Source organism: Ascaphus truei, chromosome 1 (genome assembly GCF_040206685.1).
Source record: "Ascaphus truei isolate aAscTru1 chromosome 1, aAscTru1.hap1, whole genome shotgun sequence".
NCBI classification, from domain to species: Eukaryota; Metazoa; Chordata; class Amphibia; order Anura; family Ascaphidae; genus Ascaphus; species Ascaphus truei.
Genome location: NC_134483.1, coordinates 69,204,252 through 69,230,773, shown reverse-complemented (window position 1 = coordinate 69,230,773; position 26,522 = coordinate 69,204,252). Strand labels below are relative to the sequence as shown.

General features: G+C 46.1%; 1 protein-coding gene across 1 annotated transcript; it reads left to right on the top strand.

Moving 5' to 3' along the window:
- Positions 1-393: 393 nt before the first annotated feature.
- On the top strand, positions 394-26,522 carry LOC142469105 (granzyme A-like). The gene is made up of 5 exons (XM_075576022.1): positions 394-494; positions 724-853; positions 15,553-15,694; positions 22,930-23,196; positions 26,183-26,522. Exons 1-5 carry the CDS (start codon positions 434-436, stop codon positions 26,339-26,341), a joined length of 759 nt encoding a protein of 252 aa, XP_075432137.1. The 5' UTR covers positions 394-433; the 3' UTR covers positions 26,342-26,522.

Here is a 26,522-nt window from a genome sequence, read left to right as displayed (position 1 = left end):
AGGTTCCCAGTAGCGGAGACTCAGATCTCTTGTACACCACAGGTATAGCACCACACATATACCGTAGCCACACATCTCCCAGGGGGTGGGGGAAAGCGTGCTACATTTTCAATAAATATTATACAATACATGGCTGATAACACATCACCTTGTGCCAACTGCACTTGTTGCCAGTTTTATCACTGCAGAACAAGTATTGTGTGTTCCTTCAAGTAAACTCAGATCAAATACTTGCTGCAAAATCCATTTGATGCAGGTTTGTGAGTGCATGCAATTTGTACACATGCTGTCGCAAAAAAAATGATCAAACCGCTCACCGTCTAGACTAAAGTGTGAAATTCTAACACAAGACACCCACCTAACCACAGCCACAATTTCTACTATATAAGAAACGGCTGAATCTCTACAAGGTTTAGAGCTGAACTGAGCAACAATGAACATTCTTTCTATTGTACCAGTCTCTGCATCTATTCTGCTCCTGGTGATCCATGGGTGTACAGTAAGTACTGTACTTGTATTAAAGTTTATGGCAGTTTATAACATACATGTGAAGTGCAAGCAAGTAAGTGTCTAATAATTCATATGATCTGTAATAACCTGTATGATGTTTTTGCCTTACTAGCAAATAGGTAAAAATAAATATGTGCAGCAATTGATACAATTGGAAGAATCCTGCTGCATTGTCTAGTTACTGTATGTTCCTCTTTTTTTAATACTGTACAGATGCTTGCATGGAAATCATTGGAGGGAATGAAGCTGTTCCTCATTCAAGACCATATATGGCGCTAGTAAATGGATGTGGAGGGACTTTAATAAAACCGAATTGGGTATTAACTGCAGCTCACTGTACAGTGTAAGTACAGTAACTCTACTCACAATTCCTTCCAGGCAGGTTTTTTGATGGCAACAGCATACACTGCATTGTATAAAGTAATTCTCAACATATCAATACTGTCCTTCATGAATGGATATCTAATCTTAGTTTTCTATGAACAAGTGATGAAAGGAAATTAAATATTTATTAAATTATAAAGCATATTAAAAAGTGTTACATTCATGCTTTTTATTGCATTGCAAATGTACCACTATAAACTGCTAAATAGGGTTCGATCTGCTTTTCTTTAGATTGTATAGTCTACCACACGCATCTTCTAGCTTCCTAGCACGACTCTTTATATTTGCATGGATTAGTGTAGTGACGTGGAGGTATGGAATATGGTTAGGGGCTGGTCTGCAATGTTTTTGTGTTTGGACTTTTGTGTTTGTTACTGCTTGGGCAATTTGGTTTTCATGTAATCTTGGGCAAATCACTTCTGTTCCTAAGGCCTTGATTATACCCGGAGCGTGCGAGCGCGCACTCGCCCTCGTGACGTCACGAGGGCGATGCGCACGCTCAAAACCTGCACTGCAGGCAGGAGACAAACGGAGGAGACAGGGAGGCGTGGTGGAGGCATGGCCATGAGCGGTTCACTCTCATTGGCTGAACCGCTCATGTGACGCAGTCGGTGCGCGCCAAAATAAAAAATGAAAATCTGTTTTGGAGAAGCTTGCGCGGTTGCTCTGCAGCGCTCACGCCGCGTGCAAAGTATAAGCAACTGCATTAGGTTACATTTATTTGTTCCGGTGGCACACGCATCGCATGCCCGGCTGCATTTGATATAATCACGGCCTAAGTCTCCTGGCTGCAAAACTAGAGCAAAAAATAAATAAAAATGGCACCATATATATCAAAGGCTCTATAACATTTTTCCTTTGCACTGTTCTTGCCCAGGTTTTGCAAAAGATTGTCCCAGAAGTAACAAAGATTTTTTTTTTCAATTTCAATGGTATTTAAAAATAAAAATTGGGTACCCCACTTTTGCCTTGGTACATAGAGGTCATACATTGCATAGATTACATAGGGGCATGCTGTATGTATCAATAGGATTTGTTCTTTGTTGCATATGGTGCAGTTTGCTTTATCCCAGAAGTACCATTATACTGCACACATCCTTCATGGTGCCGTTTTGAGCCCCAGAATTGCACTCCTTTTGGAGCTTATGTACAGGGGGGAGCAAACTTTTTATGCCGAGCCCCCCTTTTCACCCATGAAATTTCTCGGGGCCCCCTGCCTGATGTAATCAAAATCACATGACGTCAGCGCACGTGAGCTGGTTCAGCCAATGAGGGCGAACCAGCTTTGTAACGCCCCCCGCCACGCGTCTACAAAAAAATGTATTTATAACACAAATTACATCACTTAAAATAAATATTATGATATTTGTATAATAGCGTCCCCATTTCTGCCATTATTATTAATCTCTCTCTTCCCGCCACATTAGGACCTCTCAGGACCTCTCTCCCCTCTTCCACAGTCTCATACTCCACTCCCAGTCTCTCCCTCTCCCAGTATTTCTCACTCCCCCTCCAGTGTCTCTCTATCCCTCCCCTCAGTGTCTTCCCTCCCTCCCCAACTCTCTTTCCCTCCCCCCAGTGTGTGTCTCTCTCTCTTTCTCACTCCCTCCAGTGTTTCTCCCTCTCTCTCCCTCTCCCCAGTGTCTCTCACTCTCCCTAAAGCCATTGTCTCTCCCTCCCCCCAGTCTCTCTCTCGCACTCTCTCTCCAGCCATTGTCTCCCTCCCCCCGGTGTCTCTCTCACACTCTCCCTCCAGCCATTGTGTGTCTCTCCTTCCCTCCAGTGTCTCTCTCATCCCCATGTCTCTCTTTCACCCCCTCTCCCCATGTCTCTCTTTCACCCCCCTCCCCATGTCACTTTCACCCCCTCCCCACGTCTCTCTTTCAACCCCCTCCCCATGAAGCTCTTTCACCCCTTCCCCATGTAGCTCTTTCACCCCCTCCCCATGTCACACTCACCCCCTCCCCATGTCACACTCTCACCCCCTCCCCAAGTCACTCTCACCCCCCACAATCTCACAGCCTCACCCCCACACACTAACCCCCCCACACATGTCACACTGTCACACTCTCACCCCCTTCCCATGTCACACTCTCACTCCCCCATGTCACACTCTCACCCTCTCCCCATGTCACACTTTCACCCCCCCTCCCCATGTCACACTCTCACACTCACACACCCCCATGTCACACTCTCACTCACTCTCACCCCTCCCCATGTCCCACTCACACACTCACCCCCCTCTCCATGTCACACTCTCACACTCCCTCCCCATGTCCCAGTCTCACACTCCCTCCCTGCCCATGTCCCAGTCTCACCCCCCCTCCCCATGTCCCAGTCTCACCCCCCTCCCCATGTCCCAGTCTCACACTCCCTCCCCATGTCCTAGTCTCACACTCCCTCCCAATGTCCCAATCTCACACACCCTTCCCATGCCCCACTTTGACACTCCCTCCCCATGTCCCAGTCTCACCCCCCCTCCCCATGTCCCAGTCTCACCCCCCTCCCCCCGTCCCACACTCCCTCCCCATGTCCCAGTCTCACACTCCCTCCCCATGTCCCAATCTCACACTCCCTTCCCATGCCCCACTCTGACACTCCCTCCCCATGCCCCACTCTGACACTCCCCCCCCATGTCCCAGTCTCACACTCCCTTCCCCATGTCCCAGTCTCACACTCCCTCCCCATGTCCCAGTCTAACACTCCCTCCCCATGTCCCAGTCTCAAACTACCTCCCCATGTCCGTCTCACACTCACCCCCCCTCCCCATGTCACACACACTCACCACGCTGATGCAAGGAGCAAGAATGAGATGCTGCTGTGTAGCTGTGTAGCGCAACGCCACCTAATGTCCAAAAGAGAAATTGCAGCCACAGACGGCTTTTTTCTCTGCTCCTGGCAAAACCGCCGCAGCTGCCCGCGCCCCCCCTAAACAATCTTGCGCCCCCCAGTTTGCACACCGCTGTACTAAGCATCCCACATGATATAAAATTCCAGGCATCTAATGTTAATTGTGCTATGTGGTCCTATGTACTTACCTCAAATTTCTCAATCTGATCCATTAGTATCAAAAATGAGTTTGTCATCATGTTTTTTAAAGCACAGAAATGGACAGCGCTAGTTGTACAGATGTTAATAGTATGTACTATAAAATAATGTTTTTGTATGCCAAAAAGAAGAAAGGACCTCAAAATCGTCTGCCAAGTTCAACTTGGTGAAAACCCTAAAAAGTTTGTTTGCGTAGAAGGAAGTTACTATGTATCAACCAAAAATGTATTTGTCGCAGCACGGATGATTCATTATGTAGTCCTGTTTCCCCTAAGTGAGATAGGTAAGATGTGATTATGCTACTGATGCTGATTATACCTGTTGGCTCACAGGATTCTAAGCCTCTGCCAAGGAGAGCCTTGGGTATATACTTACTATGGTGCAGCGCCTCCATCGGTGAGGGATCCCAGCAGAGCGGAAGCAGCCCCTCATAGGACACAATCAATTGAACACACAGCTCTGTAAAAATAGAAAGGCCATTACTGAACATTGAGATAACAGATAACCCTGAACACTAGACTCTATAATGACTAGAGATACAACTGCCCCACGCCTCGCAGGGCCTTCACCCCACACCATGTACCCATACTGTAGTCTCAACAGTCCAACAACCTTTAAGGCTTGATCAGCGCCGTACTAGATGAGGATATAGTTGGTGCACTTGGTGTATAATGGTACCTGCCGGGTGTGTCCACACCCAGGCTCGCTGACGTGGAGATAAGTGGATCCTCTGATCCCGCGACCATTCCACCCCCGTGTGGGATGATGTCCTGAAGGATGCTCCCACCGTTGAAACCGTCTCTGCAACTGGACAGGGTCTGGTCCCAGACCACAACCTTCAGGGCTGCGTAGCGTTCTGACTGTGTCCTTGAACTAACAAACAACTAAAGGGGCAGGGTTCCTAGCTAAGGGCCTGTCCCTGTAACAACCACAAACTATTGGGTGAGTAGGGCCTAGGGGTGATCTCTGGCCTAGTGCAGAGGCTACCTGCCTCCCTGCACATATACACCCTCCCCTGTCTGTGTCCCAGCTTCTACTGACACTCGTGCTCCACTGTCAGCTTCCTGACTCCAGCGCGCAACAATGTATCCCCTTTGCAGCAGGAGAATCTGTAAGCCCTATTTGGCTGTAATGCGCAGGTGACATGGATGAAAGGGCAGTCCCCAGAGGCTTCTGGGTAATGTAATTCCTTTTGAGCTTCTACTCTATTGGAGCCGCGTGTGCTATCTTTATCGCGCATGCGCAGTGCTGTAATGGCTGCCGCTAGCACTATCTGCGTCTGTGCAATCTGTAATGGCCGCCGGGACTCCACACACTGCGCATACGCAAACCTCGCGCCAACCCCAAGTCCCTGCTTCTAAACGGAAATCCCGCTGTGTTAATCCTACCGGGCTGCTTTATTTTATTTTAATTACATAGTATTGAAACAGGGGGCTTCGGAGCTGAACCACATTCATTTCAGCCCCGGGGACCCCCTGATTCCTGAGTTACAGGCCCCGGTATCGGGTGGCGGTATTTCCTGTATGTTTAAATGTCACATGACGTGGGAGAATTACATTTGCAGGAGATACCAGAACCCCATACTGGGGCCTCTATCTCATGAAACAAAGGGTCCCGGGGTTTAAAATAAATGTGGATTAGTTCCGGAGACCCCCTCCTTCAATACTATGTAATTAAAATAAAATAAAAGTAGCTTCATTATCTTAGCCGCTAGTCGCTAAATTAATTAAAGGGTTAAACCAAAGTACCTGTTTTTTGGGGGTAGAGGGAGTTGGTAAATGGGGTAATTGCCCCAGGGTGGGTGGTTAGGCCTACTGGGAGTGTTGTGGGAGGGGTTAACTCCTTAATTACCTTAGCGATTACTACAGCTAAGGTAATGAAGGGGTTAACCCGTCCCACTACCCAACCGAGAGGCCTAACCGTCCACCCCTTCATCCACTCCCTCTACTCTCAAAAAACCACATCCACATAGGAATGGGCAAATGCCCTAGTAGCCAAATATGAATACAAGCATTGTTGTCCTTTTAAATACAGTATACAGTAAAATATAAATTAAATGAATAAATGTTTTACTTACCCCTGTCAAGTTGAAGGCATCCTCCTCTTCACCAACATGGAAGGGCCGATGCCCTACCATTAAAACACCAGTAACCCCTTAATCACATTAGTGGTTACTGCAGGCCACAGACAGGTTTCTAGGGGCCCAGGACTACAGTTTTCACTGGGCCGATCATGCATGCATGGCCAGCAGCATAGAAAACCGGGACAACACTCCAAAAAAATTGAGAGAGAGGCCTAAAAAACGTGAATGTCCTGGCTAAACTGGAACATTTGGACACCCTACATACACCCCCATGCACATCACACAAATCCCCCCCTGCTCATCAGAAACCCCCCCTGCACATCGCACACATCCCCCCTGCACATCACATATACCCCCCCCCACTGCACATCACACACATCCCCCCTGCACATCACATATATCCCCCTCCCTGCACATCACATACATCCCCCATGCACTTCACACATACCCCCTCTGCAAATCATGCACCCCCCCCTGCACAACACAAAATCCCCCCTGCCCATCACACACCCCCCCTGAACATCACCCCCCCTGAACATCACACACATCCCTTCTGCACATCACACCCCCTGCCCACTGCACATCACACATCCCCCCTGCACATCACACATACCCCCCCTGCACATCACACACATACCCCCCAGCAAATCATGCAAATACCCCATGCACATCACACATCCCCCCCTGCACATCACACATGTCCCCCCTGCACATCACACACATCCCCCCAGCACATCAGACACATACCCCCCAGCACATCACCCCCCCCTGCACATCACACACATCCCCCTGCACATCACACCCCCCCTGCACATCACACACATCCCCCCTGCAAATCACACACATCCCCCCTGCACATCACACATATCCCCCCTGCACATCACATATACCCCCCCCCACTGCACATCACACACATCCCCCCTGCACATCACATATATCCCCCTCCCTGCACATCACATACATCCCCCATGCACTTCACACATATCCCCTCTGCAAATCATGCACCCCCCCCTGCACAACACAAAATCCCCCCTGCCCATCACACACCCCCCCTGAACATCACCCCCCCTGAACATCACACACATCCCTTCTGCACATCACACCCCCTGCCCACTGCACATCACACATCCCCCCTGCACATCACACATACCCCCCCTGCACATCACACACATACCCCCCAGCAAATCATGCAAATACCCCATGCACATCACACATCCCCCCCTGCACATCACACATGTCCCCCCTGCACATCACACACATCCCCCCAGCACATCAGACACATACCCCCCAGCACATCACCCCCCCCTGCACATCACACACATCCCCCTGCACATCACACCCCCCCTGCACATCACACACATCCCCCCTGCACATCACACATATCCCCCCTGCACATCACACACATCCCCCCTGCACATCACACACATACACCCCAGCAAATCATGCAAATCCCCCTTGCCCATCACACACATCCCCCCCATGCACATCATACCAATCCCCCCCACTGCCCATCTCACACATCCCCCCTGAATATCACACACATCCCCCCTGCACATCACACACATGCCCCCACCTGCACATCACACATCTCCCCCTGCACATCACACACATGCCCGGCCATCACATCACACATACCCCCTGCACATCACACAGATTATACTGCCCTGCACATCACACAGATTATACTGCCCTGCACATCACACATCCCCCCCTGCACATCACACAGATTATACTGCCCTGCACATCACACAGATTATACTGCCCTGCACATCACACAGCTTATACTGCCCTGCACATCACACATCTCCCCCTGCACATCACACAGATTATACTGCCCTGCACATCACACATACCCCCTGCACATCACACAGATTATACTGCCCTGCACATCACACATCTCCCCCTGCACATCACACAGATTATACTGCCCTGCACATCACACAGATTATACTGCCCTGCACATCACACATCTCCCCCTGCACATCACACAGATTATACTGCCCTGCACATCACACAGATTATACTGCCCTGCACATCACACATACCCCCTGCACATCACACAGATTATACTGCCCTGCACATCACACAGATTATACTGCCCTGCACATCACACATCCCCCCCTGCACATCACACAGATTATACTGCCCTGCACATCACACAGATTATACTGCCCTGCACATCACACAGATTATACTGCCCTGCACATCACACATCTCCCCCTGCACATCACACAGATTATACTGCCCTGCACATCACACAGATTATACTGCCCTGCACATCACACATACCCCCTGCACATCACACAGATTATACTGCCCTGCACATCACACATCTCCCCCTGCACATCACACAGATTATACTGCCCTGCACATCACACAGATTATACTGCCCTGCACATCACACAGATTATACTGCCCTGCACATCACACATACCCCCTGCACATCACACAGTTTATACTGCCCTGCACATCACACATCTCCCCCTGCACATCACACAGCTTATACTGCCCTGCACATCACACAGATTATACTGCCCTGCACATCACACATCTCCCCCTGCACATCACACAGATTATACTGCCCTGCACATCACACAGATTATACTGCCCTGCACATCACACAGATTATACTGCCCTGCACATCACACAGATTATACTGCCCTGCACATCACACAGATTATACTGCCCTGCACATCACACAGATTATACTGCCCTGCACATCACACAGATTATACTGCCCTGCACATCACACAGATTATACTGCCCTGCACATCACACAGATTATACTGCCCTGCACATCACACATCTCCCCCTGCACATCACACAGATTATACTGCCCTGCACATCACACATCTCCCCCTGCACATCACACAGATTATACTGCCCTGCACATCACACAGATTATACTGCCCTGCACATCACATATCTCCCCCTGCACATCACACATCCCCCCCTGCACATCACACAGATTATACTGCCCTGCACATCACACAGCTTATACTGCCCTGCACATCACACATCTCCCCCTGCACATCACACAGATTATACTGCCCTGCACATCACACATCTCCCCCTGCACATCACACAGATTATACTGCCCTGCACATCACACATCTCCCCCTGCACATCACACAGATTATACTGCCCTGCACATCACACATACCCCCTGCACATCACACAGATTATACTGCCCTGCACATCACACATCTCCCCCTGCACATCACACAGATTATACTGCCCTGCACATCACACATCTCCCCCTGCACATCACACAGATTATACTGCCCTGCACATCACACATCTCCCCCTGCACATCACACAGATTATACTGCCCTGCACATCACACATCTCCCCCTGCACATCACACAGATTATACTGCCCTGCACATCACACAGATTATACTGCCCTGCACATCACATATCTCCCCCTGCACATCACACATCCCCCCCTGCACATCACACAGATTATACTGCCCTGCACATCACACATCTCCCCCTGCACATCACACAGATTATACTGCCCTGCACATCACACAGATTATACTGCCCTGCACATCACACATACCCCCTGCACATCACACAGATTATACTGCCCTGCACATCACACATCTCCCCCTGCACATCACACAGATTATACTGCCCTGCACATCACACAGATTATACTGCCCTGCACATCACACATCTCCCCCTGCACATCACACATCTCCCCCTGCACATCACACAGATTATACTGCCCTGCACATCACACAGATTATACTGCCCTGCACATCACACAGATTATACTGCCCTGCACATCACACAGATTATACTGCCCTGCACATCACACATCTCCCCCTGCACATCACACAGATTATACTGCCCTGCACATCACACATCTCCCCCTGCACATCACACAGATTATACTGCCCTGCACATCACACAGATTATACTGCCCTGCACATCACACAGCTTATACTGCCCTGCACATCACACATCTCCCCCTGCACATCACACAGATTATACTGCCCTGCACATCACACATCTCCCCCTGCACATCACACAGATTATACTGCCCTGCACATCACACATCTCCCCCTGCACATCACACAGATTATACTGCCCTGCACATCACACAGATTATACTGCCCTGCACATCACACATACCCCCTGCACATCACACAGCTTATACTGCCCTGCACATCACACATCTCCCCCTGCACATCACACAGCTTATACTGCCCTGCACATCACACAGATTATACTGCCCTGCACATCACACATCTCCCCCTGCACATCACACAGATTATACTGCCCTGCACATCACACATCTCCCCCTGCACATCACACAGTTTATACTGCCCTGCACATCACACATCTCCCCCTGCACATCACACAGATTATACTGCCCTGCACATCACACATCTCCCCCTGCACATCACACAGATTATACTGCCCTGCACATCACACATCTCCCCCTGCACATCACACAGATTATACTGCCCTGCACATCACACAGATTATACTGCCCTGCACATCACACAGATTATACTGCCCTGCACATCACACAGATTATACTGCCCTGCACATCACACAGATTATACTGCCCTGCACATCACACATCTCCCCCTGCACATCACACAGATTATACTGCCCTGCACATCACACAGATTATACTGCCCTGCACATCACACAGATTATACTGCCCTGCACATCACACATCTCCCCCTGCACATCACACAGATTATACTGCCCTGCACATCACACATCTCCCCCTGCACATCACACAGATTATACTGCCCTGCACATCACACAGATTATACTGCCCTGCACATCACACAGATTATACTGCCCTGCACATCACACAGATTATACTGCCCTGCACATCACACAGATTATACTGCCCTGCACATCACACAGATTATACTGCCCTGCACATCACACATCCCCCCCTGCACATCACACAGATTATACTGCCCTGCACATCACACATCTTATACTGCCCTGCACATCACACATCTCCCCCTGCACATCACACAGATTATACTGCCCTGCACATCACACATCTCCCCCTGCACATCACACAGATTATACTGCCCTGCACATCACACAGATTATACTGCCCTGCACATCACACATCTCCCCCTGCACATCACACAGATTATACTGCCCTGCACATCACACATCTCCCCCTGCACATCACACAGATTATACTGCCCTGCACATCACACAGATTATACTGCCCTGCACATCACACATCTCCCCCTGCACATCACACAGATTATACTGCCCTGCACATCACACAGATTATACTGCCCTGCACATCACACAGATTATACTGCCCTGCACATCACACATCTCCCCCTGCACATCACACAGCTTATACTGCCCTGCACATCACACAGATTATACTGCCCTGCACATCACACATCTCCCCCTGCACATCACACAGATTATACTGCCCTGCACATCACACAGATTATACTGCCCTGCACATCACACAGATTATACTGCCCTGCACATCACACATCTCCCCCTGCACATCACACAGATTATACTGCCCTGCACATCACACATCTCCCCCTGCACATCACACAGATTATACTGCCCTGCACATCACATATCTCCCCCTGCACATCACACAGATTATACTGCCCTGCACATCACATATCTCCCCCTGCACATCACACAGATTATACTGCCCTGCACATCACGCCCTCCCCAGCACCCCCATGTCCCCACCTGCACTTCACACACATCACCCCTGCACATCACACAGATAATACCCCCCTGCACATCAACCCCTCTGCACCTCACCCCCCTGCACATCACAAACAACCCCTCCCTGGAAATCACCCCTCCCACTGCACATCACACACATAATACTCCCCTGCACATCACCCCCTCTGTACATCACCCCTCTGCACATTACCCGCCCTGCACATCACACACATCCCCCCTGCACATCACATACATAATACCGCGCTCCACATCACATGCAAGCGCATCTTCAATGCCGTGCCATACAGCCCACCCAACATCCAGTGCAGGGATGGGGCCTACATGGGGGGCTGCAAAAGCAGCAGAGAGAACCTTGCTGCAGGGGAGGAAAACTGAGGCCCGGCAGCTGGATGCGGATGTTTGTCCGGCTGCCGAACCCAGAGCAGCTGGGGCCCGGCCACAGTTTGGGCCCAACTGTCAGTGCCGGCCGGGCCCCCGCAGCCTCCAGGCCCAGGACAATTGTCCCGGCTCTCCCCTCTTGTCGGCGGCTGTGGTTACTGCTAAGGTAATTAAGGGGTTACTGGTGTTTTAATGGGATGGATGGAGGGTTTATTGTAATTTGTATTGTAGTTGCCCTGGGGAGGGTGGTTAGGCCCACCAGAGGGTTGCGGGATGAGTTAACCCCTTCATTACCTTAGAGGTTGTAACTGCTATGGTAATTAAGGGGTTAACCCCTCCCACTAGGCATCTGGGAGGCCTAACCACCCACCCTAGGGAAACTACCCCCACACTCCACCCCCTCTACCCGCATCACCACACACACAAATGGGCAAAAGAACAAGTAGCCAAATGGCTAATAGTTTGCCCATTTGTGCAGTAAAAAATAAATGAATACACAATACAATTAAATTGACAATGTACATTAAAATAAATAGTAGGCAATAAACCCATTGATTGCCCTGTGGTTACTTATGCCCAACAGGGCACAGATAACCACATTGGCAATCAATGGGCACCCTACTATCCACCCTGTCTACCTCCATCAACTCCTCCCCCCCAACAGATACATTATTCGGCAAAAGCCCTATTATTCAGATCTGGATAATAGCGCATTTGCCCATTAAAAATAAAACAGAAGCCAGCATATAGTAAATAAAAGTTGTACTTATCCCAGCTAGGATGAAGGTTGTCCTTGTCATTCTGATCCTCATTGTCTACCTCCTCTGTTGGCAACAACAGTAAAATAAAAAAAACTAGCTACTGTAACCCTTTAATCCCCTTAGCGATTATTAACCGATACCCGTTTGTGTTTTTTTGTGTATTTTGTGTATTTTTTAGGATGCCCATTGAATGGCAATGTGTTTATCTATGTCCCTTTGAGGGTATAGATAACCACATTGACAATCTATGCATTTTTGGGATAACGTTTTTTTTAATTTAATTTAATGTATTTTTTTTTTTAAATATTTTTTAGGTTGTTTATTCATTGCCATTGGGGATATCTGTGCCCCCATTGTGGGCATAAGTTGCCACCATGAAAATCAATGGGGTTATTGCCTACTATGTATTGTAATGTATTGTATCGTCAATTGTATTTTACTATATATCTATTTTTATTTCAGCACAAATGGGCAAAAGCACTATTTTACCATAGCGGTTAATAACTGCTAAGTTGATTAAAGGGTTAAAGGCCAGTAGCTAGTTTTTTAAATTTTACTATTACTGCCCATGGAAGAGGAAGATGAGGAGGACCAGAAGGACGAGGATGGCCTTCATCCTGGCAGGGGTAAATACTGCTTTTATTTACTATATGCTAGCAGGCTAATGTTTTTTTTTTTTTTGTAACTTAAATTTTATTAAGTTTCCCCGAAAAGCATAAAACACATTTCTTCCATTGTTACAGCTCAACACTCAAATAAAATCAAAACATATTGAAGATGTAAGAAACATAAATCCACATAAAGAAAGAAAAGGGAGTTGAAGGGTGTGGGGCGGGGGGGTGTATCCTTCCCTTGTACTGCATATCCCTGATGTTTGATCGTACTTCGAGCACTCATTCCCCGTGCGGTCTGACCTTTGCTTAACTACCTACATCAGCAAGCTCCTCCTATGTCGTTGTTGCCAGCCGTCAGCCGAGAATGCACCTTCAACTATGTTTTATTTGTAATGGGCAAATGCACTATTGTCCAGATCTGGATAATAGGGCTTTAGCCCAATACTGTATTTGTTGGGGGGGGGGGGGTGGTTGTTGGAGGTAAAGGGGGTGAGTAGTAGCATGCCCATAGATTGCCAATGTGGTTATCTGTTCCCATGTTGAGGACATAGGTAACCACAGGGGCAATCAATGGGTTTAAGGCCTCCTGCTTATTTTAATGTACAGTTTTGTATTGTGTACTTTCTTTTTTTTTTTTGCTGCGCAAATGGGCAAAAGCGCTATTAGCCATTTGGCTACTAGAGCTTTGCCCATTTGTGTGTGTTGTGATGGGGGTAGAGCGGGTGGGGAATGGGAGTAGTTTCCCTGGGTCAGGGGGTTAGGCCTCCCGGTTGTGTAGCAGGACCGGTTAACCCTTTAATTACCATGGCTTTAGTAACCGCAAAGGTAATTAAGGGGTTACTGGTGTTTTAATGGTTGGGCATCAACCCTTCCATGTTGATGAAGAAGAGGAGGAGGAGGGTGATGGCCTTCATCCTGGCAGGGGTAAGTAAAACATTTATTAATTTAATTTGTATTTTACTGTATACTGTTTTTACATGGACAAAGTGCCAGTAGCTAGTAGCCATTTGTATATGTAACCTTTAAGCCACTACTGGTATGGCTTTCATAGAAGCATCTGAGAAAACGCAAATCTCTTTCTTGTGTGCAGTGGTGAGGGATATGGGTGAATACACTAGGTGCGGTGCGTGGGATCTGCAGTTGCTCAATGGTCTTTAGGGAATCCTTCCACACCTCCCACTCTCTTTTATTTTCTGGAGGTAGTGGAGTATCCCAGTCCCGTGTTTCTGCAGACAGCTCTCTGAGGGGAGACTTTCCTCGTATGGTGACTGGGGCTATGATTCCAAGAGGGTCATAGAGACTGTTGACTGTAGACAGGACTCCATATCAGTTATATGGTTTTCCCCCCATAAATATTTAGAACGTAAAAGTGTCCGCTTTAAGATCACAGCTCAATCCTGAAAACCACTGTATTGGTTGCGCATCGAACCCAAGGTCTAAATCTTTCAGATCGTTAGCGTGATCGTTCAAATCAAACGCCTCCATCACTTTGGTGCTTTTAGAGGCTATTTTGTGGAGCCTCATGTTGGCATTTGCAAGCATCTTTTGTTTTCTTTTGAGGGAGAGTCAATAGCTTTCTGTTCTGTAGGGACTGATTTGAGCCCATCGTCTACATAGAAATCTCTTTCGATTAACTTCTTAGCGTCTGTACCATACTCTTTCTCCCCTTCTTGGGGAAACAGACAGAAACAGGAAGAAACTGAACTGGACACAGAACAATGGCGCTTTATTGTACATACTGTAGTAATGAATACCAAATCTTCCTTTCTTTTTGTGAGAATTCCCCATTATTATTATTGTTATATAAATTGTATCAATCAGGTATTCAACATGATGTAATGCATAAAAATAATGTGGAACATCAAATTATACATCATATGTATGAAGTCTTCTTACATAAAACTCACATTTTTTTAAAGGTTGTATTTATTTTAAGTAATAAAATTTAAGGCACTAAAATGTTAAAAAAATAATCTGTGTAGGCCTCACAGTCTTCATTCATTTACCAAAGAGAATCCATATAATGCATGTATCAAAGCTCTGCCTTTTCTTTCCAGTAATAAAAAAACAACAATTACTCTTGGTGCTCATTCAATACGTGGAAAGGAACAAGAAAAGCAGCATTTTAAGGTTTTAAAATCTATCCCACATGAGCGTTATAACAAAAAGACATTTGCTAATGACATCCAGCTTTTGAAGGTAAGAACGTTTTACTAAACAGTAGTAAGCCACATGTATTGTTTTGTACAGTAAATTATGATAGAATTCGGTGAGCGCAAAGAAAAATGATATGTACAGTAAATATTCGTGCACATTTAGTATTCATGTAACTGAACGGATCACAATACACAAGAGACGGGTAATAGGATGAAGGGAAAGGGAAAAGGGAGGGGGGGGGGAGTGGGAAGATAAGGGTAATAAATAAGAATATATCAATGTTACACTCACACAGCCATGAGTGAGTGGGATTCACATCAGTAAAGTTGTCCTTGTTACTCTGTGTCAGGGTCTCCTAGACCTCCTGTCTAGCCATAGTTCTTCTTTGTCCACTGGGTGTGCTGCTGTCTTCTGTTTCCTCTGGGTTCCTCTGTCTGCCTGTCTGTCTTCTTGTTGCTCCTGTCTCTGTCCTTTATAGCTTCTGCTTCCTGGTTGGTTCAATTGCCTTTGCTTGAAGTCAGACGCCTATGCACATGCCTCTGATCCTGATCTGTTCCTGTACCTGTACCTGTATTATAGAAGTCTGTTCACAGTAAAGCCCTTGCTGGTAATCTGGCTTGTCCCTGTTTGTTCCTGTTCTCAGTCCCTGCTCCCAGACCTGTCCCTGCTCCCCTGTCCTGTTCCCGTCTCCTCGTTGCCGACCTCTACTTGTTACCTGACTTCGCTACCTGCCGCCTGCCTCGGACCCCTGCTTGTTTCCTGACTTCGCTATCTGCCGCCTGCCTCTGATCTCTGCTTGTGACCCCTACTACGCTCGTGCTGTTCCGGCCACCGAGATCCTACCCGCCACAGGAGTCTCCCGTGACAGAAAGCAAAGGCCGCTTCTGGACCTCGCTGGAACAGATTCTTCTTCTGCCTGCACCCTTTCCTGCCTGCTGCAGCAGACCACATCCGCATGGTTGAAGATAAGTACTTTCGTTTCTTTTTTGGAAATCCCAGTTGGGAAGGTTTTTTTTTGATGCTAAGTGTTCTGCAAGAATTATTGCGTTCATAACGAAAAAACATTTTTGCTGAGACTAGAACTGTTGCTGCAAAGACTACTGCACCTTTCTTTGAGATTTTTCTTTTGTGCAGTGCCTGGGTTAACCCTTGCAGTACCTGTTGCCACCTTTTTAGACTCTGACTTTTCATTCCCTGGACAAGGCTTGTTTCTGCATCCCTGGTTGGACCACTGCTGTTCACAGGGTTCCCATTTCAAAAGACAAGAGTGCTTCCATTATTTTGTTACTGCATACTGTGATTTTTCCTGCAATCTGTTGTTCTTCCTATGATTGGTTCTAAGGTTTCAGGTTTACCTGCAAGTTCCCTTAAAGTTTGTTTCTCTGCAACCTGTGATATCCCTACGCCTGATATCAGAAGTTTCAGATTTAACTGCAAGGTTCTCTGTCTGATATTCCTATGTCTGATGTCAAAAGTTTCAGATCTAACTGCAAATTTTCTCTGTAGTAGTTTCCTGCTGTCTATATGATATTCCTACGCCTGATGTCTAAAGATTCAGATTTAACTGCAGGTTCTCTCTGTCTGTATGATATCCCTACGCCAGATTTCTAAAGTTTCAGATATAACTACAGGTTTCTATGTCTATGTTTTTTCCTTGCATTTATAAATCTCCGTGACTGATGCTAAAGTCTCAAAAGCTCTCCTATCTTGTGTCTCTCTGTGTCTAATATTCCTGTTGTTCATTCTAATGCTTCTGCTTTAAAGACACATTTTCTGCATTACTGGTTTCTTGGGAAGTTTGGTTTCCCTACAGTATGTCTGAAGTTATAGCTCCCACTCTGAAAACAGTCTTGAGCAGTAAATGTGAACACAGTACCACTGATTCTTCAGAACTTCTCAAAGCAAGGAAGAAGAAGAAAAAGAAGGGAGGTATTACTGTGGAAGTTGAAACTAAGGATGAACCTTTAACCCCAGAGTCTGCATTTGATGAAAGAGATATGCTGCAGATAAGGCAACTCACAGATTTATCCCAAGAATAGTGGAAGAAAAGAACGATGTATTTAATCCAGGAAAAGATGCCCTAACTCAGACACTTCAATCTGCACGAAAAGAGATTGATTGTCTTCATGGACATTTAGATAAAGCGTAAGAAGCCAAGGCTGCACTACAGAGCTGTCTATCCTCAGCAATTGCTAAGTGTGTTCTCCAGGAAAAAGAAAAGCACCAGTGACCTGGATGTCATGTCAGGTGAGCTGGAGAAGGCATATGCTGATGCTGCTGAGAATCGGCGCCTCGCTTCTAAAAGTAACGAATTCCTGGAAATCTCTATGAAGGAAATTGACAGGCTTAATACAGAGCTTAAAGTCTCCTAGGAGGAGATTTGCTACTTCAAAAAAGAGATGGAAGTCATTCGGGAGGAGAGATGCTACTTGAAAACAGAGATACGTTCTATGAGAGACGCCTCCGAAGAGTTAAATAGTAGGTTTGAAGTTATAAACCAAATGAGTAAGAACTTCTCTGTCCAAGCCAGTGAAGGAGATAAAAGACTCCATGAATCAGAAGAGGAGAACAGACTATTGATAGAAGAAAAGTCAAGGATGCAATTAGCGCTGGAAAAAGCAGAGGGTGACTGGGAAAAAGAAAAATATCAGTTGGAGAATGACAGGGTGATCTTGTCAAGTAAGCTGGAGAAGGCCTACGCTGATTCTGCCCAGTACCAGACTTTCATGGCTCAAGTTGATGCAGCACTGCAAGCATCTCAGAAAGAGGTTCACAGGCTTACTACAAAGCTGGAAGCATCTAAGGAGAAGAGTTGCCACTTCAACACAGAACTATGTTCATTGAGAGAAATCTTCGAAGGGTTAAATATCAGTTTTGAAACTGTAACTCAAGAGTGCAAGAATCTCTATGTCCAAGTCAGGGAAGGAGATAAGAAACTCCATGAATTAGGAGAGGAGAAGAAACAGTTGGCCCAGGAAAAGTTAGACGTGCAGACAGCACTGCAGAATGCAGAGAGAGTGCTGCAAGAAGAACGTGTCTCCCTGGAGCGGCTCACACAAGCTGAAAATATGCTGCAGAGTCAGCTGCGAGAACTGCGTACACATCTGCAGGACACCAAGGAGAAATGGGTGAATGCTGAAGAAAAGCATCGAGTTCTGCAGAAAGAAAGTTTCCAGACTGCCTACAAAATAAAGATGCTGCAAGAGTATTTGAGCACCCAGTGTGTCCCCAAAGAACAGCATGAGGAGCTGAAGGCCACACTGAGCATAACCAGAGCCTCGCTGGAGGAAGAGCTAAAGCTAGCAGCTGAACACACATTCAGCAACTCACAGCGCTGCAGGCGCAGATCGCTGAGCTCAAGACACAGCTTGCCAAAAAGGAGGAGAGAGAGAAGGTGTCCGTCTGTCAAGTGGCTGGCCTGACACAGCGCTATGTGGTCAAAATGGCTGATGCCTGCAAATTATTGGACCACACAGCCCGTGATGAGGTCCGGCTGCAGCTGGAGCTGTACAATGCCCGGGAGGAGTACCGGCAGCTGCAGATCAGAAATGAAGAAGATGCAACATATTTAAGCTTTACTCTGAGTCAGCTGGGAGATATGGAGTCGCGACTCAACTCCAAAGAAGCTGAACTGACAACTGCATTGAGTGGGAAAAGAAGTGCAGAAGGACAGCTTCAAGAGCTGAAAACTCAAATAGCTGGTCTAAATGAGAATTTAGGTAATACCACGAAACGGCAGTCACAAAAGGAGACCATGGAGCGTGAATTCTATGTTCCCACTTACCCATGTGAAAAGTCTGCACTCGTCCTTGATGCCCACATTCCTGATGTCCATGCCCCTGCTATGACGTTAGACGGATCCCTGGTGAAGTTCCTTGCTATGCCTAATGTTCTTGATGCTGATGCCAACGCTCTTGTGATGAGGATAAATGCCCCTCTCACAGATTTCCCATCAGCACTTACCGTAAACATTAAGTTGGCCTTCCATCAAGGTTTCCCTGAAGAGCCTGGAGGATCGTCCGGAGAACGCTCTTGAGAGGGGGAGTAATGTCAGGGTCTCCTAGACCTCCTGCCTAGCCATAGTTCTTCTTTGTCCACTGGGTGTGCTGCTGTCTTCTGTTTCCTCTGGGTTCCTCTGTCTGCCTGCCTGTCTTCTTGTTGCTCCTGTCTCTATCCTTTATAGCTTCTGCTTCCTGGTTGGTTCAATTGCCTTTGCTTGAAGTCAGACTCCTATGCACATGCCTTTGATCCTGATCTGTACCTGTACCTGTACCTGTATTATAGAAGTCTGTTCACAGTAAAGCCCTTGCTGGTAATCTGGCTTGTCCCTGTTTGTTCCTGTTCTCAGTCCCTGCTCCCAGACCTGTCCCTGCTCCCCTGTCCTGTTCCAGTCTTCTTGTTGCCGACCTCTGCTTGTTACCTGACTTCGCTACCTGTCGCCTGCCTCGTACCTCTGCTTGTTTCCTGACTTCGCTACCTGCCGCCTGCCTTGGACCCCTGCTTGTTTCCTGACTTCGCTATCTACCGCCTGCCTCTGATCTCTGCTTGTGACCCCTACTACGCTCGTGCTGTTCCGGCCACCGAGATCCTACCCGCCACAGGAGTCTCCCGTGACACTCTGTTATCTCGCTTCTGGTTCTCTATCCCTCAATGGGATGTAGGTGAAGACAACCTGCATCCTCTCAATGTGCCCGAATTGGATGACAAACAATGCCAGTCATGCAAGCAGTGCTTCACAGTACAGGGATATACAGGCATTAACGTACGCAATGGGTCCAGAGCATATATGTAAAGCGAAAATGTACTTAAAGTGAAGCACTACTTTTTTCCCACTTATCGATGCATGTATTGTACTGCAATCGTCATATACGTGCATAACTGATGTAAATAACGCATGTGTAACATGCTCTATAGTCTCCCTGTTTGCGCACAGCTTCGGTACAGGTTGGGAGCCGGTATTGCTATTCAGGACGTGCCGACAGGCGCATGCGCGATTGAACCCTTCGGTATATAATGTCAATCAGTCAATGTACAAAACCCTGTTGTTTATGCACTAACAGCTAATCAGGTTCAATCACTGATCTTTGTTATCAGTATGGTTACACAGTCAATGCGTATGTCTCCCCCCTCCCCTGGGCTATCCTGTAGGCTGACCTACATCACATGCCAAATTAGCCTGGCGTTGCATTCACCATTCACAACAGAATGGATACAATATATACGCAGTAAGGGGAGTTCCCTGTATTCACCTGCCCCTGACGAAGCTCTGCCTGGAGAGAAACGCGTATGGCGCGGTGACGTCACGTCATGTGGTGTTCGCGATCCTCTGACTGCCGCCGCTGTCGTGCAAAGAGTCTCCCACAAGAAGCACTTTGGATGCTACTAAATAGCTAAGTACTCAAACCACAATATATTGCTATTGACACTTTTGAAGCATTTTTGCTGCATACTTACCATCATTAGATTGAGGGAGTTTAGTTTACAACTTGGCAGTGATGTTAGAGCTGCACTGTTTTCAGAAACAGCTTTAATTTGCCAGTTTAGCTAGTTTGTGAGAGACTCTGCAGCACGAGTACAATCATGCACCACATTGCAATCATTAGAGGAGTTTAAACCTATGCAGTGATGTTGGAGCTGCACTGTTAACATTAAAAGCATTTATATATCAGTTTTTAGGCATAACACTATGCTTTGATATATTCATTATACATTCATTGGACAAATACGCATCCACATTAATGAACATTTAGGATCAACATGTGTTGATAGCAGTTGTTAACTATTCTTGCTATAAGTAATGCCATTGTACACTATGTAGTGGTTCTATGTTATTATTGGAATACAATTGAACATCAGGTGGTGTGACGATTTACACACAGTGATGATATAAAGATAGCAAGCAGTTTTGTGTTATTGACACTAAGTGGATTGGTTATGGCTCCTGATATTCAGTGAATTTCCACTGATTGCAATGATGAAGTGTGTGTTAGCGTAATTGTGATCAGTTGCTTTAGGCAACTTAGCATCCACGTATATTCCATCACATGAGCAGTAACAATTTGAACTACTCTCCTTGTTGTCCACTGCACGACTGTTTACGCAAATGATTTAATACGGCAGCCATACAACATAGATCAGAGCACCACGTGCTATTTTTAATCATTTTATTTTTATCACTTATTCACAGTTTTTTCACTATAAAATATATAAATAATTATTTCGGAGTGCACTATAAAATAGACTTTATTTGAATGACTGTTTGACTTTCTATCAGTTTATCAAAATTCCGCCTTTCCCTTGTTTCCATTTACATCCTTCTGGAGATATGGTCTCCAGAACTGAACACAGTACTCTAGTTAAGGTCTTACCAATGATCTATATAGTGGCATCATCACCCCTCTCTTTCAGCTGCTAATACACCTCCCTCTGCTGCAGGACCTAACATCCTGCTGGCTCTCCGCATTGGTTTGTTACATTGCTCGACTACTTTCAAGTGAGCTGAAATAAGGATTCCCAGGCCCATTTCCTCTATAGTAGTTGACTATATAGTGCCATTAATGCTGTATTCTGCTTTTGGATTTTTGTGATCCAAGGGCCTTATTTTGGATTTTATGCCATTAAACTGTAGTTGTCACATTCTTGACAATTCTTCTATGTACCTAATGCATTCATTATTTACCTCCATGTAGTGTCGACCCTGCTTCAGATCTTTGCTTCATCTGCAAAAAGGCATTTCACCTCAAGAACATTTGTAATATCACTAATAAAGATATTAATGAGCATAAGTTCCAGTTTATATTTCCCAGTATTAATATGAGTAATCTTTGTATCTTGGTCTGATTACCAGGACATCTGCATTAATATCACCTTACCAAAGTAACCCTCCTTTCCGGTTGTGTTATCTTGCTGTCACCCTTAAAATTAGTTAAATATCAAAGATGCCATCAGGAACTTCACGTTCAGTGAAATTTAAACACCAAAGGATACCAGGCCTATTTTATCGAAACATGATGGAGACTCTGCCTCTCCCCCCCCCCTACCTCTCCTCCCCATATGAGTTTTATGTTGTGTGTAGTGTGTTTTCAACGAAAAAAGTGTTGGAATTACCACAAAGTGAATGAAGTTTAGCAAAGAAGAATACCACGTACAGCAAACAAAAACCAATAAACTTCAAGTTATAAAAAAAAAAAAAAAAACTTAAATATGAATGTACATAGTATTGATAATAATGTTGCAATTTACTGTAATTCTGAAACTGTAATTGTACTGTATTTCAGCTGTCTGGAAAAGCAGAGCTGGGTAAAGCTGTACGCATCCTACCATTGCCTAAAGATTATAATGACATCAAAGAAGGGGCTGTCTGTGAAACAGCAGGATGGGGAAGAACCACCAACGGAAAAATCGAAGGTTCAGACAAACTAATGCAAGTCAATGTAACCATAATTGATAGAAAGACATGTAAGGACAAATGGAAGCCCACATACAATATAACAGAGGACATGATGTGTACCGGTGATAAGAAAGGAGGGAAGGACACGTGTAAAGTAAGTAGCAGATCTGTAACAGGAGAATACGTTCTATGTAGAATCATTATATATGAGATCCTAGTTGTCTGTTTTTTATAAAAATACAGAATACTCCTGAGGGCGGAATCTTGATTGATTTTCTAATATAATACTATGGGGGCTATGCACTAAGCAGGGCGTTTTTGCGGCCGCAAGGAAATTTTTTGCTCGGCCGTTAAAAAGTGAAGCCAAAGGTGCGATTCACTAACAAGTTCAGGGCATTTTGGTCCGGCCGAGCAAAAATATGCCAGATCGCGCGAGCTGCTTTTTTCCCCCCCTGCCATCGTGCTTAAACTTGGAAAGCGCGATAGCTGATTGAAAAAAAAGCCGCCTGTAAGAGCTGCATGGAGACGCTGCGTCTGCAAGCACGGCTCTCACAGGCGATCGTGAAGCATAAATATACATTTTAATAATAGTGTACATGTGTAGGGGGTCTCCAGAGCTGAACCGGATTGGTTGCAGCCTCGGGGATACCATAGTTCCTGAGTTGCAGGCCCCGTTGTGGGGTGCAGGTATCCCGTGTGCTTTAAAAGCTCCCGCTTCACGTGACCAGGGGATTTAAATTCTGCAGGGGGATACCGGCACCCCATATCTTGGCCTGTAACTTGGGAAGTAGGGGGTCCCCAAGGCTGAAACCAATGCGGTTCAGCTCAGGAGACCCGCTGTTCATCTACACTAGTATCAAAACACAATAAAAAATAATTCATTACCGTAGCGGCAATCCGTTCTGGTAACGAAGCTGCTCTAATATAATTTTTTATAATATTGTGCAGGAGGAGGGGTCTCCTGAGCTGAACAGCATTGATTTCAGCCTCAGGCCCCCCCTGCTTCCCGAGTTACAGGCCCAGATATGGGGTGCTGGTATCACTTCCTCCCCACAGAGTCTCTATCACTCTCCCTCCCCAGTGTCTCTCTCACCTCCCCCCAGTGTCTCTCACTCACTCCCCCCACCCAGTGTCTCTCCCTCCAGCCAGTGTCTCTCCCTCCAGCCAGTGTCTCTCCATCTCTTCAGTGTCTCTCCCTCCAGCCAGTATGTCACTTCCTCCCCCCAGAGTCTCTACCACTCTCCCTCCCCAGAGTCTCTACCACTCTCCCTCCCCAGTGTCTCTATCACTCTCCCTCCCCAGTGTCTCTCTCACCTCCCCCCAGTGTGTCTCTCACTCTCTCCCCCAGTGTCTCTCCATCCAGCCAGTATGTCTCTTTATCACCTCAGTGTCTCTCTCTCCCTCCAGCCAGTGTGCCACTTCCTCCCCCCAGTGTCTCTATCACTCTCCCTACCCAGTGTCTATCAGTCTCCCTTCACTCTAGTGTCTCTCACCTTCCCCCAGTGTCTCCCCCTCCTCCCAATATGTCTCACACCCTCATGTCTCTCTTTCACCCCCCCTCTGCCCATGTCTCTCTTTCACCCCCCCTCTGCCCGTCTCTCTCTTACACAATAACACACACACTCACACACACATTCACCCCCCCCCCCCCACACACACACACACACTCACATACACACACACCGACACCTTATCACGCAGCAGGCAGCAATGCAGACGAGGTGCTGCATGAGCTGTGCAGCACAGCACCACCTAATGTCTGACTGAGAAATTGCAGCTACAGACAGACTGATTTTTTGAGGGAGAAATCCGGCACAGTGTGTGCGGGCGGCCTGTCCATCAGCAGAACCCCTGTGACTGCTCCATGGAACCCCAGGGTTCCGCAGAACCCCAATTGGGAAACGCTGGTTTAAAGTATACTTTCTGTGGTTATTTACTAACGTTCCCAGCTGCAAAACCAGTGCTAAAGATTTGCACCAGATTTATCAAAGGAAAAATCCTAGTGCTTTTAATGCTTTTCTTTGAAAGATCTAGTGATGTTTTTTGCACTGGGTTTATCCCTGTTTTGCAGCTGGAAGACTTTTCTAAATAGACCCCACAGAGTAATTTATCATTAGACACAAAAATGTATCACACTCACACTAAATGAGCTGTAATAATGATCAGAATGATATTGCCTGTTGCAAAACAACTCATTGGGGTCTATTTATCAAAATCTTCTTGCTAGAATACAGGTGCACAACTTCGGCAAACATGGCACCAGATTTACCAAAGAATGGTGAATGTTTTCCTTTCTAAAAGGAGCAACTGTGCTTCTCAAATACTGTACATTTGCAGTTTAGACTCCCAAGGGCCATTCATCAGACCTTCCCTTCTGCAAAACCCCAGGATATACACAGATTCCCAACAAGCTCTGAGAAACCCCAACCATTACCACATAATATATATATGCATATGTGTCAAAAGGAGTGTTAGTGGGCGTGGCTAAGCCCCACTTTCCAACTTGGCAGGTCAGTTTCATTTTGCCAGGTTATGACAGATCCAATGTGATCATTCTTCCTTTAATTATACAGGTAATTAAGAATTTTAACCCAGGTGAGTGTTAGGACCTGCTTTCGGTCATTCCTTGTAAGTGGCAGCAGGCTTAAGATGCTTTGGGCAAAGGGTTAAACTAAATGACCCTTTTTACAAGAGATATATAGGTATTGCACTGTGTATTTTTGTCACAATGGAAGTAGCTTTGGGAATTTTTGTTTTTCTGTTGTAAACCCCAGGATATAACAGTGCAGATAATGGCACAAGTGTTATCAAAGACAAATAATACAATTAAAATAGTGACATTTAAATCTGATACCCTTTAATGCCTCGTTTTGTGTTAGTTTCAACCCTGCTTTGCAGCTGGGAGATTTTAATAAGCAGCTCCCACTCTATATTTATTATTTGAAGCCACCTCAATAATTATATTATGCATTTTTTTTAAAAAGAGGTCAGTTTGAAAGTCATATGCCGTATAAATGACAATCTATCCGTGATGTTTTGAAAATGTTAGTATAATACTGTATAAAGACAAAAACAACTTGAAAATAAGAAATGTTCCAGTTCAAATATCTTTTTGAGTATTTTTATTTTTTTTATTTCAGGGAGATTCTGGAGGTCCATTGATTTGCAAAGGAGTTTTCAGAGGTATCACTTCTTTCGGCAAACTAAAGTGTGGACTTCCCGGAGATGCAAGTGTCTACACTCGTTTAACTAAGAAATATGTTGCCTGGATAAAGCAAAAAATAACAAGTGGATCATAGATTTTCTGTTTTTGGATGTTTACTTACCGCATTTTCTTTGTAATCTGCTGAATATTGTAGTACTTTCATGATCAGGCTTTGAAACAATCCAGACGAGATGATAGCGTTAGTCATTGGGTGTTACACACACTCTTGTTGTAATCTTAGCAAATTCTTTATGCATTTCTACAAAGTATCAATA

What these genes read in the sequence shown, in the direction of transcription:
- LOC142469105 (XM_075576022.1), top strand. Translation starts at nt 434, where the DNA reads ATGAACATTCTTTCTATTGTACCAGTCTCTGCATCTATTCTGCTCCTG. An exon ending in GCTCCTGGTGATCCATGGGT is followed by an intron (nt 495 to 723) that starts GTACAGTAAGTA and finishes AATACTGTACAG; the next exon opens with ATGCTTGCATGGAAATCATT. An exon ending in GAGGGAAGGACACGTGTAAA is followed by an intron (nt 23,197 to 26,182) that starts GTAAGTAGCAGA and finishes TTTTTATTTCAG; the next exon opens with GGAGATTCTGGAGGTCCATT.